The sequence below is a fragment of the Anarhichas minor genome, unplaced genomic scaffold (assembly GCF_050575085.1).
Source record: "Anarhichas minor isolate MPS153535 unplaced genomic scaffold, ASM5057508v1 ptg000009l, whole genome shotgun sequence".
Classification (NCBI taxonomy): Eukaryota; Metazoa; Chordata; class Actinopteri; order Perciformes; family Anarhichadidae; genus Anarhichas; species Anarhichas minor.
In genome coordinates, this window is record NW_027466455.1 from 3,562,166 (window position 1) to 3,577,071 (window position 14,906).

The window sequence follows — 14,906 nt, forward strand, 5'->3', positions numbered from 1 at the left end:
GACAGTCCTGGGCAGTTAGTGTAGATTGATAAAACTGATGGCTCTACAGATGCATGGGTGGATGGATAGATGGATGGATGGAAGGATGGAAGGATGGATGGATGGATGGATGGATAGATGGATGGATGGGATATATGGATGGATATATGGATGGATGGATGGATGGATGGATAGATGGAAGGATGGATGGATGGCTTTTGAAGTAAGAATGAAAGAGAGAGACATTTGGAATCATCATGAGAAACTTGAATATCAACAGCAAATCTGATTAAAAATCAAGCAAATAATCCCTGAGAGAGTTTGGAATGGAACAAACTGTTGGTTTGAGACATGTTTCCACTTGTTCAATTCAAAGCTAGGGTAGGTAAAATATTTTAGAACAAACATTTTTATATATGTAGAATTGTGGTATCAAAAGCATTCTGGTTTGTAGTCCGTGTAGTACTGACCAATCACAAATGAGCGGGCTTAGGTTGCATACAGGTAAAACATGAAGGTGAAGTAATTTGTCAAAGCTGTGGGCAGCACAAACAAAATTACATTTAGCTCCATTGTGTTGCCGTGGAGGCTGGGCGCATTAGTTACCCGTTAAGAGATCAACTGTCAATGTCACCGTCACCAGAATGAGGCCAACAACTGCCTCAACGACGATCCGGCGCATTCTGAAAACTACATTCTCCTCCTTATGAAGAAATCATGAACGTCTAGGGTTAAGAAGGATAATCCCCTGTGTAGCCCCTCGGGCCGATTACAGCACAGACAGTAATTAAAGGTGGGAGGGAGCAGAAGACAGGATTCGGCTTGCTTTGATACGTCGTGCTGCTCCGGGGTGGGGGTGTTCAGCAGGGTGATTAGAGGTTAGAGCAGGAGGTGGGGATTGTGGATTGTGGGATTGTGTTTGAGAAACACTGAAACTATAGAGAGGACTTCCAAAGGCTGTCAAGCGAGGTTCAGTAATTCAACCTCAGAACAACGTGGACGGATGCGTGAACTGACTGGGTGGTGTGGGTGACAGGAATGCACAGGAATAAAAGACAGACAGGAATGAGATGGGACATGCATGAGTCAGGCCGAGACACAAGGCTGCACTGAAATGAAAATCCAAATGAAACGGCTGCTGGTGAGAATAAAGAGGAGGGAGAGTGGAGGAACAGAGAAGAGGAGAGAGAGAGAGAGAGAGAGAGAGAGAGAGAGCGTGCCAGATGACAGGGAGGGATGAGATAAGGGAGGAGTGGAGCGGGTTGATGGTTGCAGCTCTGCCCATGGAGAGGTGCGGTGATTCATGATGTCACGTGGTGAAGACTGGGTGACTCATCCACCAACATCATCATGCAGCCACTGCAGAACACCCACACACACACACATACACACACAAAACTGCACACATAAGACATGTGTACAACATGCACGTTCATGCACACTGATCAAAAAGATTCAAGAGGATGTAATTTGTCAATAGAAAGCAGGAAGCAGCATGCTCATTAGAACACTTACAACACATTTACATAGTAATAAGCAACATACAGTAGCTGCTGGTCCTTGGTATTAACATGTGATCTATATCTGGGTGTGTTATCTGGATAATGTCACCTGATCATGTGACTTAGCATTTACACATGCTCTTAATAAGTCATGTTCATTATTTCCACTTGGCTCAAATCTAGTTTACAAAATGAAACGGTGTGTTTGCCTTATTCTGCTCTTTCTTATATTTGGGGAAGTATGCACTCCAGCAAACCCATTCTAAACTATTTTATTTAGTCTTCATTCATGTTTTTCTCCTTGCATGTATCAGCCATAGAGTTTGCAGAATATTTGTTTCAAATGCGTTAGCCAGACGGTTCAACAAGCTAGAAGAGTATAGCACCTGTTCATCTATATACCTAACAATACATTTATTGTTGTAATATGTGCTACCTCTATATGAGCGTTTATATTATTAATTTGCTGTATAATAACCACACCGGTAGCGTGGCCGAGCGGTCTAAGGCGCTGGATTAAGGCTCCAGTCTCCTCGGAGGCGTGGGTTCGAATCCCACCGCTGCCAAAGTGGGTGTGTGTTTTTTTTCAACTATATTTAATGAGTTGCAGTAGTTGTTCTTATTTTCCCAGAAAGTACAAAAATGTCAAACTGCTTTTGATACCCATTCAAATGCTTCAGGCTGCATATCCCGCCATCTCGCAGAGTCAGCTGTTGGCTTCGCTAACGTTAATCATCCATAACCATAGTGTAATGGAACTTGTAGGGGAATGCGCACGGCCTGTCAACAATACCTGGAAGAAAAAGATTAGGGCGAAATATCCCCTGCGCCAATAGAGCAACCCGGAAGCAGTTAGACCCCTTGCCTTCAAATTAAAGTGACGAAGTACCACATCGAGTGACTTCCGCTTTTTTTGCACGTTATACTAGAAAAGGGGAAATGATGCAAGGTGTGTGTGTTGATTACATGCTCTGTATTGGGATTACTACCCAGAAATCAGGGAGCCTATATAGCGTTTACAGTGTTAAATGCTATAGGTTGATGAGTTTAAGGAGGGATATTGAATTTGCATTTAAGTTATGCATTGATAAAGACCTAAATTGATGTATTATTTTATACGTTGTTTGAAAACACTTCACAAGCCATTAACAAGACTAAAAGGGGGAATTTAAAGTATATATTTGGACACCTGATTTAGTTTTTTGTACACATCGTTTTTTTCTTTTCTTTTTTAATCGAATCTGTAGATAACGCTTTTACTCTGAAAATATCGCATCGGAAAACGTATTGTTGACGTTGGATCCGAGCGCAGGCAGGCGGGTTGATGCCGTGGTGGTCTCAGTCTGCGAGAAGACGCGTTTTATATTCAGTTTGACGTTCAAATAGAAGTTTGTATCTCGTGAGAGACGGACACAACTATCCGAGCTGCACGAGACGAACTACGATTTTGCCTCGTGACTCTTTCAGCCTGGTGTTGTCGGGTTTGGACCTGCCACGTGAGTCGAGATGAAGCCGCCTGCTCGTAAACGAACTAAACCAAATCGCAGCCTGCATCTCGAACCGGTGCGGCCTCCGCCCAAAGTGACCCGTCGTTGGCCGCGACTCGAGCAGAGGAACCTCCTGAAAGCCCTGAAGATATCCCGCAGCTTCACTCGAGGGAACGCAGACATCGACTACGATTACCTGAGGAAATTCGTGCCCGCTCGGTCCATTTCAGAGGTACGATTTACCAACCCGTTGTTTCTGTTCCAAACTGTTGGAACCACTGTATTGGGGTAGTTTCGTGTTTGTGGGTAAAGACTGTCCCTCCCCTCCCCTCCTTTAGATCCAGTCTGTGGTGGAATATTTGAAGAACAGGGTGATCTCACTGGCGAGCAACAAGCTGAAGAAGAAGATATTGGAGGAGAAGAAGGTCAGAAAGCCCATCGAGCAGTGGACACGCATGGCTTTCGCTATTGCTGGAACACGAGAGGAACCCATTTCCGCTGCTTTCTCCCAGGTACTGCAAGCCATGCCGAGATATCAGTACCTCATGTTGGGTTCGGTCTTCTTCATTTCTGATTGTTGTTCTTGTACATAATGGAAGTGGAGTGATACAACTTGGTAGGGGTGGGGGAAAAAATCGATACAGCATAGTATCGCGATATTTTGCGTGGCGATATTGTATCGATACACGGACGCCAAGTATCGAAAAAAAAAAAAATCACAACTTATACCGAGTTATATAGCTCTTATATCCTACTTATATAAGTTATAGTTCATATACTGAGTCCACACGTTTGCATTTAGTTAAGTTGGACTATGTAGTAATAAATTCAGTTTGTCAGGTTCATGCAACATTTATGACATTTTTGGTCAGTCTGTCTGCTTGGCAATCCTATTTTGCTGCAATAAAAATGATTGAAGTGAGAAGAACAGACTGAAAACTTTATCTTATTAGATAAAACATGTTGACACAGTTTTCCTTTGGGGACATAATTTGAAGTTGAAAAAAGTAATAAATCGCAATAAAGGCCTATGGTATCGCAATACTCAGAATACCGCAGTATCGTGAGAATATCGCAGTATCGTGATAATATCGTATCGCGGCATCTCTGGTGATTCCCACCCCTACAACTTGGAATAACACTGAATGTCAAAGTATAAAAAAACAAAAACCATCATCTTTGGCTCATGTTGCTCTGACCCCCCCCCCCCCCCACCATCCTCCTCCTCTCCCTGTTTCTCAGATGCTGATAGTGTCGTCCACAGAGCCTTGCACCCTAAGGAACTGTGACCCCCCTCAGGTCCACAGACCACCCACAGACCGGCCTGTTGGTCGCACTGTCCCTCTGAGGCCAATGCCTCGGTTGCCAATCAAAGGTATGGACCTCCAGTTACTCTGTGTTATCAAATATTGCTGATCAATATATATGGATATACGATTTGCATCTGTTTGTAGTTGTTTTTTGTCTGTTTGTAGTTGTTTTGAGTCCCTGTAGTTGTGTTGTGTCTTTGTAGTTATTTTGCATCCTTAGTGGTTATTTATGTCTCTTTGTAGTTGTATTACCTGTCTGTGGTTGTTTTGTGTCTTTGTGGTTGTTTTGAGTGTAGTTGTGGTTGTTTGATTGACTTTCCAACAAGAGCTGTCACTTTAAACATGGCCCCTGACCCGTGCTCAGATGCGTCGCTACCTCCCTCCACATCACTGATAAAGGAGCATGTTACAGCTTTTACAACGTAAGATTTCCTCCCTCTTAGTTGAGCATCCTGGCACCAACACAGCCCGTCCTGTCCTGGTACACAAGACTCCAGGACCAGCCATGGGCCCAGCCAGAAGACTCACAGCACCATCCCAAGAGGATAGAGTGCTAAATGGCATTGTCCCTCCACCCCAGCAACAGCTTCCTACCGCAGCTGAAACCTCACCTGCTAGCACCCCCACCTCTCAGTCTGCTGCCACCTCCTGCCAACCGGGTGCAGCAGCAAAAATACTCGCCGCGCCCGCTTCATCTCCGCAACCCGCCTCACAGACTGCGACCCCAGTTACAGGACAAGTCTCACCTGGTTGTGGCTCTGTAGCAGTGGTAAAGACTCAGAGCGTTGGCAGCTCTCTAATCCAAACTACCCAGCAGCCCTCAGAGCAGAGCCCCACCACCATGTCCACCAGCTCTACATCGAAGTCCACTTCATCAGGTCCTCATGCGCCCCTCTCCTCCTCTGCCACCGATCAAACTCCGATCCCCAGCACCGTGCCATCCTCCGACGCCTCTTCCGCCCCCCCAAAGCCCCCGCTCTCCACCCCCGCCGCGGCGTTCCACACCAAGTTTGGTCGCACCAGCAAGTACGCCACAGATGACAGTCCCAGGATATTCGGCGTCAAGAGCGTAGTGGACTTCGAGAGGATCTATCGCTACCTGAGCAGCGTCCACCAGCCGAATGATGACTGTCATCTCACCCCCATGGGTGAGTCAGAGATCTTCTTATCTTCTTCATCAATTTGATCCTCTACAATGCATCACACATACAGCAACTGTCTATTGTAACATCCATGTTTCCGTACTCTGTCGTTCTTAGCGTTTTAAACATTTCCCTACTGCTGCATTGAAGTGAACCACTTTTCTAATCTCGTCCTCCAGAGAGTGCCATAATGTTGGACCTGCTGATGTCTCTCCCAGAGGAGCTCCCCCTGCTGAACTGCAACAAACTGCACGAACATCTGATCCAGGTACACCGCGCTGCACACTAACGCTTGCTGCAGTAAAGTGAGTGCAGAGGATAACATGTTGTGACGGTGCGGAGCAGAGAGACACTGGGACCAGTAGCTGGTCGGCGGGGTGGGGAGCCGCTCTCTGCTCCATTCTGTCGACCCTCAAGTGGGGCAACTTCTTTTAATTTATTGATACTGACGTTAATGTGAAAGTCTATGATAGCGCCATTTTTCCTCTTATTGTCTGTCCCACGATTAAACTGAACTGACCCACCAAACAACGTTTGAAAATGAAGACGTCCGCCCTACTCTCTGTGTCGCCTTTAAATGACATGGATCCAAAACGCTGTGGTTTGCAAAGAAGACCTTACAGGTCGCTACAGTTCATTGAGTTCTACTGACACGCAGACCAGAGACCTGTGGAAATACAACATGACGCTATCGGACCTGATTAGATTAAATATATAAAAAATATATATATTTCAGGCAAGCCCCAAAGTCCAGGTCACAGTAAAGCCTGCATAGGAATTGTTGAGTCCAACGTAATCAACAGGAGCTGGTATCACCAGCATGTGAGTTAAAGGGTGAGTCCATTTTTCAAAAAATATATCATTCTGTAGCTTCCCGAGGGAACTGTGGACTTCCTGTTTGGCGCGTACACTCCAGCAGGAGATAAATAAAGAATTTTAACCTTTAGGAACGGAGTCGCCCTTTAAGTACAGTGTGTACCGGCGCAGACCTGGTGCGTACCAAACTTGCAAAGGTACTTGTACAAGTTTGTTCATTTTTGTACTTTGCGTTGTCTTCAGGTGTACCAATTTCTCTCATCCACCGCTAACTCCAAGATGGCGGAAGAAAAGTTTAAAGAGCTGAAGGATGGACTCCGTGCTCGAGACGGCAAAAGAACAAACCGTCAGCCAAGAGCTGCTCGGACTGCTGACGGTAGTGACGTCACGGCCAGCGGAGTGAAGAAACTGCAGCCTAATGAAGCTGAGAGCCAATCGTCAGGGAGCACTAACGCATCGGGCCAATCGGGGGACTCGGATGAGTTGGGACTCTGCCCCGCCCTCAACCCTTTTATGCTGCCACTGAAACTGTTGATGCGCAAATAGGCCAAAATATATCAAAACAAATGTGCAGTATGCTTTAGTTGTGTCTCCATTCTATGATTGTACATTATATTTATGGGTTGTTTAGACATCATTTGTCTCTCAGATTACTGGGCTGAATATCGAACCAGAGAATCTGGAGTATTGAAACTTGGCAACGAATGTCTGGTTCATCGTCTCGTTTACTTACTCGTTCAGAGTAAAGTTCCTGTTCAGCTACTTTTATTAAGACAACATTAAACACTGGTGCATTGAAAAGTTTGGCTCATTTTGTTAAAGGTTCTTATTTTGTAGAAAGTCAGATTCCAGACTTGGCTTTTTCAGGACGGGTCTTAAAGAGACGGGCGCTAAAACGAAGCGTTTCAGACGGAGGATGAATACAGGTAATCAGACAGACGGTTTGAGAAATATAAAGTCTTTCTTTGAACATTAAAGCATGTAAACATGTTCTCGTAGAAACCCAAAATACAAGTATGAACCTGAAAATGAGCATGATATGTCTCCTTTAAATGGTTTCGTACAGGGCTGCAGTTTATAATTACAGTGACTGTTGATTGATCTGTAGATTGTTTTCTTTTGTTTGGATTGTAAAATGTCAGAAAAAAAGTGAAAAAAAACCAGATTCTCAGTACAATATTCAAAAGATTTTCCATCAGTATTGTTTTGCTACCAGTAGTGAAACAGTGAGGCTGAGGAGAGATTAACTGTAGTTCAGTTGTGTGGCCAAAGCCACTATAAAATGATATTGATTACTGTTCTGTAACCCTTTTGCCACAATCACTATAAAGTACAGAAAAAAAAGATCAAATTCAAACAGAAAGGGTGTCTGGGTTTCGGGTTCACCTGCAGACTTGCACTCCGATGTCAGCAGATGGCAGCAGAAGCCATTGAGGGGTTTCCCCTGTGTTGCTTGAAGAAGGAAGCTGAGCTCTGACTGGAGGCCGGGTACCAAAGCTGAGTACTTGTTTCTTCCTGCTGATCAGAGAGCTCCTGATTTCAATAGAAAGGATATATCTTTAGTGTGGAAGACTTAACATGACTAAAATATAAACAATAATCAAACGAATGTTATTCCATATACTCTTTTAAAGTATGCATAGGCATGTTAAATGATAAGTGTTTGACTCTTTGTCTTGAATGAATGAATGGTTTATCGTGACTGGATTTTTCCACGGCCTCATTAAAATCCCTTTTCAGCGATCGACCTGCCGATAATAGGATGAAAGATTACAGTTTATTTACCTCGAGGGGAATTGTTGTGCAGCAGTTGCAATACAAAGTAGAAGGCGTTTAAATATATAGAGGACAAGTAAAATAAAATAAATAAAAATAAAAAATGTTTGTGGGCCAGACCACAATAATCAGCCAAGATATGGACACATGGTGCTATTGGTTGGAATCCTGAAGATGGTCTTGGTCCCACTAAAGGCCAGTACGGGATTATTGTAACTGAATTTAACTTTTCCATTTGGATGTGAAAACTGAACTACTATAAGATTTTCATCACAACCAATAATCAATCAGATTACTATTGCTCTAAATTGTTATTGTAAAAGAACACGTATTTTTGTCTCATGAGTCAATTGATATGTGTGTGGGGAACTCCCCCACGCATTCTGCTCATGAAGTATTCACGGCATTTCACGGTCATCGTTTTGTAAATGGCTTTATTGCTCTGGAGGTCAATGGTAATACACAGGTGTCACACTGATTTTTTTGCTCTGTTTTCAAATGTAAAATGTAAATTCCTACCCAGAGGCTAGTTATGTCAGTCTGTATTAATATTGGATCTACGCGACATTACAATGCAGCTGTTATCTCTGAGCTCTGATTCAATTCAATTCAATTTATTTTGTATAGCCCAACATCCCAAATTACAAATTAGCCTCAGAGGGCTTTACAATCTGTACACATGTAACATCCGCTGTCCCAGGACCCTCACATTGGAGCAGGAACAACTCCCCCAAAAAACTATTTAACAGGGAGAAAAGAGGGAGAGACCTTAGGGAGAGCAACAGAGGAGGATCCTCTATCAGGATGGACAGAAGTGTGATAGATGAGTGTACAGAATGAACAGCATAACAGAGTTACAACACATTCAAACCTAATAAACTCACAGTGTAAGATAAAAAATAGAAATCGCTGAGGACAAGCATTCACATGAACACTTTCCTGTTACGTAATCACTACCTGTAGCCGCTCTTTGAAAATGAAGAAGATGAAATAATCAGCAACTAGAACAGTGCACTGAGTAGAGAGTGTCTGCAACCACCACTGCTGTATTGTTTGATCATATTAATACAAACCACAATTGGTGTACAATAGCCTCTGTATGCTTTTGACACTTTATGTACAGATCTTATCAACTTCAATAAAAATGAATAAATCTCCAAGCAAAGCACCTAGCAATGGCAATGCAACTGTGATTATTACATTGCATAGGTGTGTAACTAGCAACTGTTTGCCAACAAGCTCACCATATCAAATCAAAAAGTGACAAAAAAATAAATCAGTGATTGCGGATGTAAAGACTGAAGATTTTCAAGGAAAGAGTTATGACGGATAAGTGACACAAAGTGGACGCCCTTGCTTTAGGAATCATTACTCGCCTTCATCCTCTGGGCTGACTGATCACCGCACCTGTAGTGTAAAGGAACATAGAGGAGTGTATGTGCAATAAATGTATCATGGACATCTTATCTCTGCTAATCCTGCCACCTGTGACAGTTCAGTACACCCTGACAATGGGTGTGTGCGCTTAGGAGGAGCCGATCCAGCGGAGTCAGTCACTTTATGTGCTGAACTTTGAGAGACACGTGTGTGTGTGGCCGTTTCCAAGTTACAATAGCTGAATTTCAGCATTTTGTGTCATTCATCGCTGGCATACACCGCTGCCGGGGTACAATCTGGTCATGGCCTTCTCTTCACATTTCCGGATAATCTCTGCTCTTCTCATCTGCTTATGTTCTGCTGATGGTAAGAATAATGAGAATATTCCACTTGTAAAAATTGAACTATTCTTTCATGAAGAAATGGAACTAAATCAACATTTTTAATGTCAACTCGTGTTTTTATTTTGTTTAATGTTTATTATGTCCATTACAACGGATGACACTTTGTCTTTCATAATCTTTGTAATGGATTTTACCCATCAATGTGTTAATGGGGAGACGAACCAACTATTTTGTTGGTTTTAATTTTGTAACTTGAAATAAGGGAACTATTATTTTAGCAGGATCACCCGTTTCTTCATGTTTAATATACATATATACATATTTTTTTTATTGATCTGTGCCCGGGCAAGAGCTTATCTAATCAGCTTGTAAGACGCACATGATGTAGTCATGATGCGTCACATGATGTAGAGATTTGGGAGGTGTCAAATGCCCGTGTGATGTGGTAAAATGATAAAGGTAGTCATCATTTCTTTATGTATCTCCAAGAACTTTCCAGAACTATGAAATTTAACTACATTCTTTTTCATTTGACCCCAATCAAATGCCTTACGTTGCTCAAACAGAACCATAAAAACATGAATCATGCTTTCATGATATTCAAAAACCAAGATGGCGACAGCCAAAATGCCAAACTCAAGGCTTCAACATGGGGTGAAATATTAATATACTAAACAATTGTAATATTTTGAGAAAAATATGTGAAAACCTAATGTGGAATAAACATTTGTGTTTTTGTTTGGGTTGGTAACTATGGATTTGATTCTTTTAACTCCAATGTACTTGTTTTGTCTGTGCTCTTAAAGAGCTATATTCTGATATTTGTATTTGTTGGTAATTCTTGAGAGAAGAGACAAATAGACTTACATTTCATCCCCACTACAATTGTGTGTTAGGTTGAGTCCTGGCAAAGATCCGATGTGGACTTGCTGTTGGGCCAGTATGTGCGTCAGAGTGTCATTGTCTAATGGCTATAGCAATAAGTGATTTAAAAGTGGTTGCAGGAGATGCAGATACACTTCTTCTTCATGGGAAATGGTGAATTCAGAATAAAAAAAAAGAAAACTATCAAACTATGTTCGACATACACAAGTGACATATTTACAGTAATTACATTAAACACAGTTGTCTTCAGGGGTGTCAAACTCATTTCCACTCTGGGCCACATCAGCATCACGGTCGCCCTCAAAGGGCCGGTTGTAAGTGTAAGACTGTAAATGTAACTACTCCTAACATATTGGTAAATAACTGTCTCTGCATTTGATTATTGTTTATTCAAGTGTAAAAATATTGTACATGCAGTTATATAAATGTAAAAATATATTTAAGCACATTTCTGTTATAACTTAAATCCTTTTAATTTAGGGTTAAGAAACCCACATTACTCGATCAAAGATCAAACTATTAAAGAAAATATCAAAGACAAATATCAAACACAAGTTAATACGATAACTTTGTTCAATACTTAAAATACTTTCAAGGGTGCATTTGCACAATCCCACATGAAGTATTTCATGTGTTTTAAAGCCACGTTTAAAGTAGTCTTCAATGTACTCACAATACATTTCCATTTCAAGTGTACAGTAACCAGCCAAAGAGCTGCTTCTATGTGTGTTTAAGTATCATCATTTTGACTTTCTATCTCAGAATTATGACTTTCTATCTCAGAATTATGACTTTCTATCTCAGAATTTCGACTATGGGGATATTTTGATTATCAAGTCTAACTTTAAATTTTTTTTTTTTTTTTTTTTTTTTTTTTTGCTGGCGGATTCGCGGGCCACATAAAATGACGTGGCGGCCCGGATTTGGCCCGCGGGCCGGGAGTTTGAGACCCCTGTGACTTAGACGTTTCAATTGGTGTTGGTTTTATTGTTTTGTTGTTGCTGAAGTATTCAGATATTTTACTATTAATAACAGTAATACTGTAAATATAATGATGTTATCATGATTATTTATTTCAACAGCAAAAGTAGCATTTTGCTGTTGTAGTTGGCCATGGTGGTGCTAATTCTAACAAGGTAGCAAATCATTGTTTTGGTCTATAATGATTACATATTTTATATTTAAATTTGTGATCTGGAAAGTACCTAGCAAATATTGCTGTTATGTAGTCGAGAAAAAAATACATTTCCCTCTGAAATGTTGTGGGGTAAAAGTAGAAAGTTGCATAAAGTGGGAATGCTGAAGTTAAGTTCCTCAAAACTGTACTTGAATACTTGAGTAAATCTTCCGAATTGCTTTCCATTATTGAATGAACAGGTTATGATTTCTCTCCATGCTGCCAGTAAAATATTAAATGAATACAAAGCAGATAAATTATCCAATTTCCAGGCAGGCACTAAAATGACGTCCGACATTTTTGAAAGCATTTACAATATGCACTTAAAAGGGCTTTGGTTTCCAACTACATTACATTAGAGGTAACAATTGAGGGACAAAGGAGAACAAATATATTTAGAGAAATAGCTGCATCTCTCTGTCTCAATATAAATTGATTGCCCTGACCTATGCAGACATTCTTTAACTAACCAACTTTTCCCACTGACCCAGTAACATCTCAATCTGGGGGGACAACTATGGATCCTGAATCAACTACTCAGACTGAATCAGCAACATCTTCTTCTGCCGAGCCCACATCACAACCTGAACCAACTGGTCCCACTGACCCAGTAACATCTCAATCTGGGGGGACAACTATGGATCCTGAATCAACTACTCAGACTGAATCAGCAACATCTTCGCCTGCCGAGCCCACATCACAACCTGAACCAACTGGTCCCACTGACCCAGTAACATCTCAATCTGGGGGGACAACTATGGATCCTGAATCAACTACTCAGACTGAATCGGCAACATCTTCGCCTGCCGAGCCCACATCACAACCTGAACCAACTGGTCCCACTGACCCAGTAACATCTCAATCTGGGGGGACAACTATGGATCCTGAATCAACTACTCAGACTGAATCGGCAACATCTTCGCCTGCCGAGCCCACATCACAACCTGAACCAACTGGTCCCACTGACCCAGTAACATCTCAATCTGGGGGGACAACTATGGATCCTGAATCAACTACTCAGACTGAATCGGCAACATCTTCGCCTGCCGAGCCCACATCACAACCTGAACCAACTGGTCCCACTGACCCAGTAACATCTCAATCTGGGGGGACAACTATGGATCCTGAATCAACTACTCAGACTGAATCGGCAACATCTTCGCCTGCCGAGCCCACATCACAACCTGAACCAACTGGTCCCACTGACCCAGTAACATCTCAATCTGGGGGGACAACTATGGATCCTGAATCAACTACTCAGACTGAATCGGCAACATCTTCGCCTGCCGAGCCCACATCACAACCTGAACCAACTGGTCCCACTGACCCAGTAACATCTCAATCTGGGGGGACAACAATGGATCCTGAATCAACTACTCAGATTGAATCGGCATCATCTTCGCCTGCCGAGCCCACATCACAACCTGAACCAACTGGTCCCACTGACCCAGTAACATCTCAATCTGGGGGGACAACTATGGATCCTGAATCAACTACTCAGACTGAATCGGCAACATCTTCGCCTGCCGAGCCCACATCACAACCTGAACCAACTGGTCCCACTGACCCAGTAACATCTCAATCTGGGGGGACAACAATGGATCCCGAATCAACTACTCAGACTGAATCGGCCACATCTTCGCCTGCCGAGCCCACATCACAACCTGAACCAACTGGTCCCACTGACCCAGTAACATCTCAATCTGGGGGGACAACTATGGATCCCGAATCAACTACTCAGACTGAATCGGCAACATCTTCGCCTGCCGAGCCCACATCACAACCTGAACCAACTGGTCCCACTGACCCAGTAACATCTCAAACTGGGGGGACAACTATGGATCCTGAATCAACTACTCAGACTGAATCGGCAACATCTTCGCCTGCCGAGCCCACATCACAACCTGAACCAACTGGTCCCACTGACCCAGTAACATCTCAATCTGGGGGGACAACTATGGATCCTGAATCAACTACTCAGACTGAATCGGCAACATCTTCGCCTGCCGAGCCCACATCACAACCTGAACCAACTGGTCCCACTGACCCAGTAACATCTCAATCTGGGGGGACAACTATGGATCCTGAATCAACTACTCAGACTGAATCGGCAACATCTTCGCCTGCCGAGCCCACATCACAACCTGAACCAACTGGTCCGACTGACCCAGTAACATCTCAATCTGGGGGGACAACTATGGATCCTGAATCAACTACTCAGACTGAATCGGCAACATCTTCGCCTGCCGAGCCCACATCACAACCTGAACCAACTGGTCCCACTGACCCAGTAACATCTCAATCTGGGGGGACAACAATGGATCCTGAATCAACTACTCAGACTGAATCGGCAACATCTTCGCCTGCCGAGCCCACATCACAACCTGAACCAACTGGTCCCACTGACCCAGTAACATCTCAATCTGGGGGGACAACTATGGATCCTGAATCAACTACTCAGACTGAATCGGCAACATCTTCGCCTGCCGAGCCCACATCACAACCTGAACCAACTGGTCCCACTGACCCAGTAACATCTCAATCTGGGGGGACAACTATGGATCCTGAATCAACTACTCAGACTGAATCGGCAACATCTTCGCCTGCCGAGCCCACATCACAACCTGAACCAACTGGTCCCACTGACCCAGTAACATCTCAATCTGGGGGGACAACTATGGATCCTGAATCAACTACTCAGACTGAATCGGCAACATCTTCGCCTGCCGAGCCCACATCACAACCTGAACCAACTGGTCCCACTGACCCAGTAACATCTCAATCTGGGGGGACAACAATGGATCCTGAATCAACTACTCAGACTGAATCGGCATCATCTTCGCCTGCCGAGCCCACATCACAACCTGAACCAACTGGTCCCACTGACCCAGTAACATCTCAATCTGGGGGGACAACTATGGATCCTGAATCAACTACTCAGACTGAATCGGCAACATCTTCGCCTGCCGAGCCCACATCACAACCTGAACCAACTGGTCCCACTGACCCAGTAACATCTCAATCTGGGGGGACAACTATGGATCCTGAATCAACTACTCAGACTGAATCGGCAACATCTTCGCCTGCCGAGCCCACATCACAACCTGAACC

At 43.4% G+C, this 14,906-nt stretch overlaps 1 protein-coding gene and 1 non-coding gene across 2 annotated transcripts; both read left to right on the plus strand.

Moving 5' to 3' along the window:
• Positions 1-1,965: 1,965 nt before the first annotated feature.
• trnal-aag (transfer RNA leucine (anticodon AAG)) lies at positions 1,966-2,047 on the plus strand. The gene has a single exon. It is a non-coding gene; the product is annotated as a tRNA-Leu (tRNA).
• Positions 2,048-2,557: 510 nt separating this feature from the next.
• On the plus strand, positions 2,558-7,037 carry snapc2 (small nuclear RNA activating complex, polypeptide 2). Its single transcript, XM_076087106.1, has 6 exons — positions 2,558-3,200; positions 3,307-3,480; positions 4,211-4,343; positions 4,722-5,426; positions 5,600-5,688; positions 6,480-7,037. Exons 1-6 carry the CDS (start codon positions 2,988-2,990, stop codon positions 6,780-6,782), a joined length of 1,617 nt encoding a protein of 538 aa, XP_075943221.1. The 5' UTR covers positions 2,558-2,987; the 3' UTR covers positions 6,783-7,037.
• Positions 7,038-14,906: the final 7,869 nt, after the last annotated feature.

Excerpts from the sequence above, each read along its gene's own strand:
- snapc2 (XM_076087106.1), top strand. The coding sequence starts at position 2,988 with ATGAAGCCGCCTGCTCGTAAACGAACTAAACCAAATCGCAGCCTGCAT. Across the intron at positions 5,427-5,599 it reads CTGTCATCTCACCCCCATGG|AGAGTGCCATAATGTTGGAC; the intron begins GTGAGTCAGAGA and ends CTCGTCCTCCAG. Across the intron at positions 5,689-6,479 it reads TGCACGAACATCTGATCCAG|GTGTACCAATTTCTCTCATC; the intron begins GTACACCGCGCT and ends CGTTGTCTTCAG.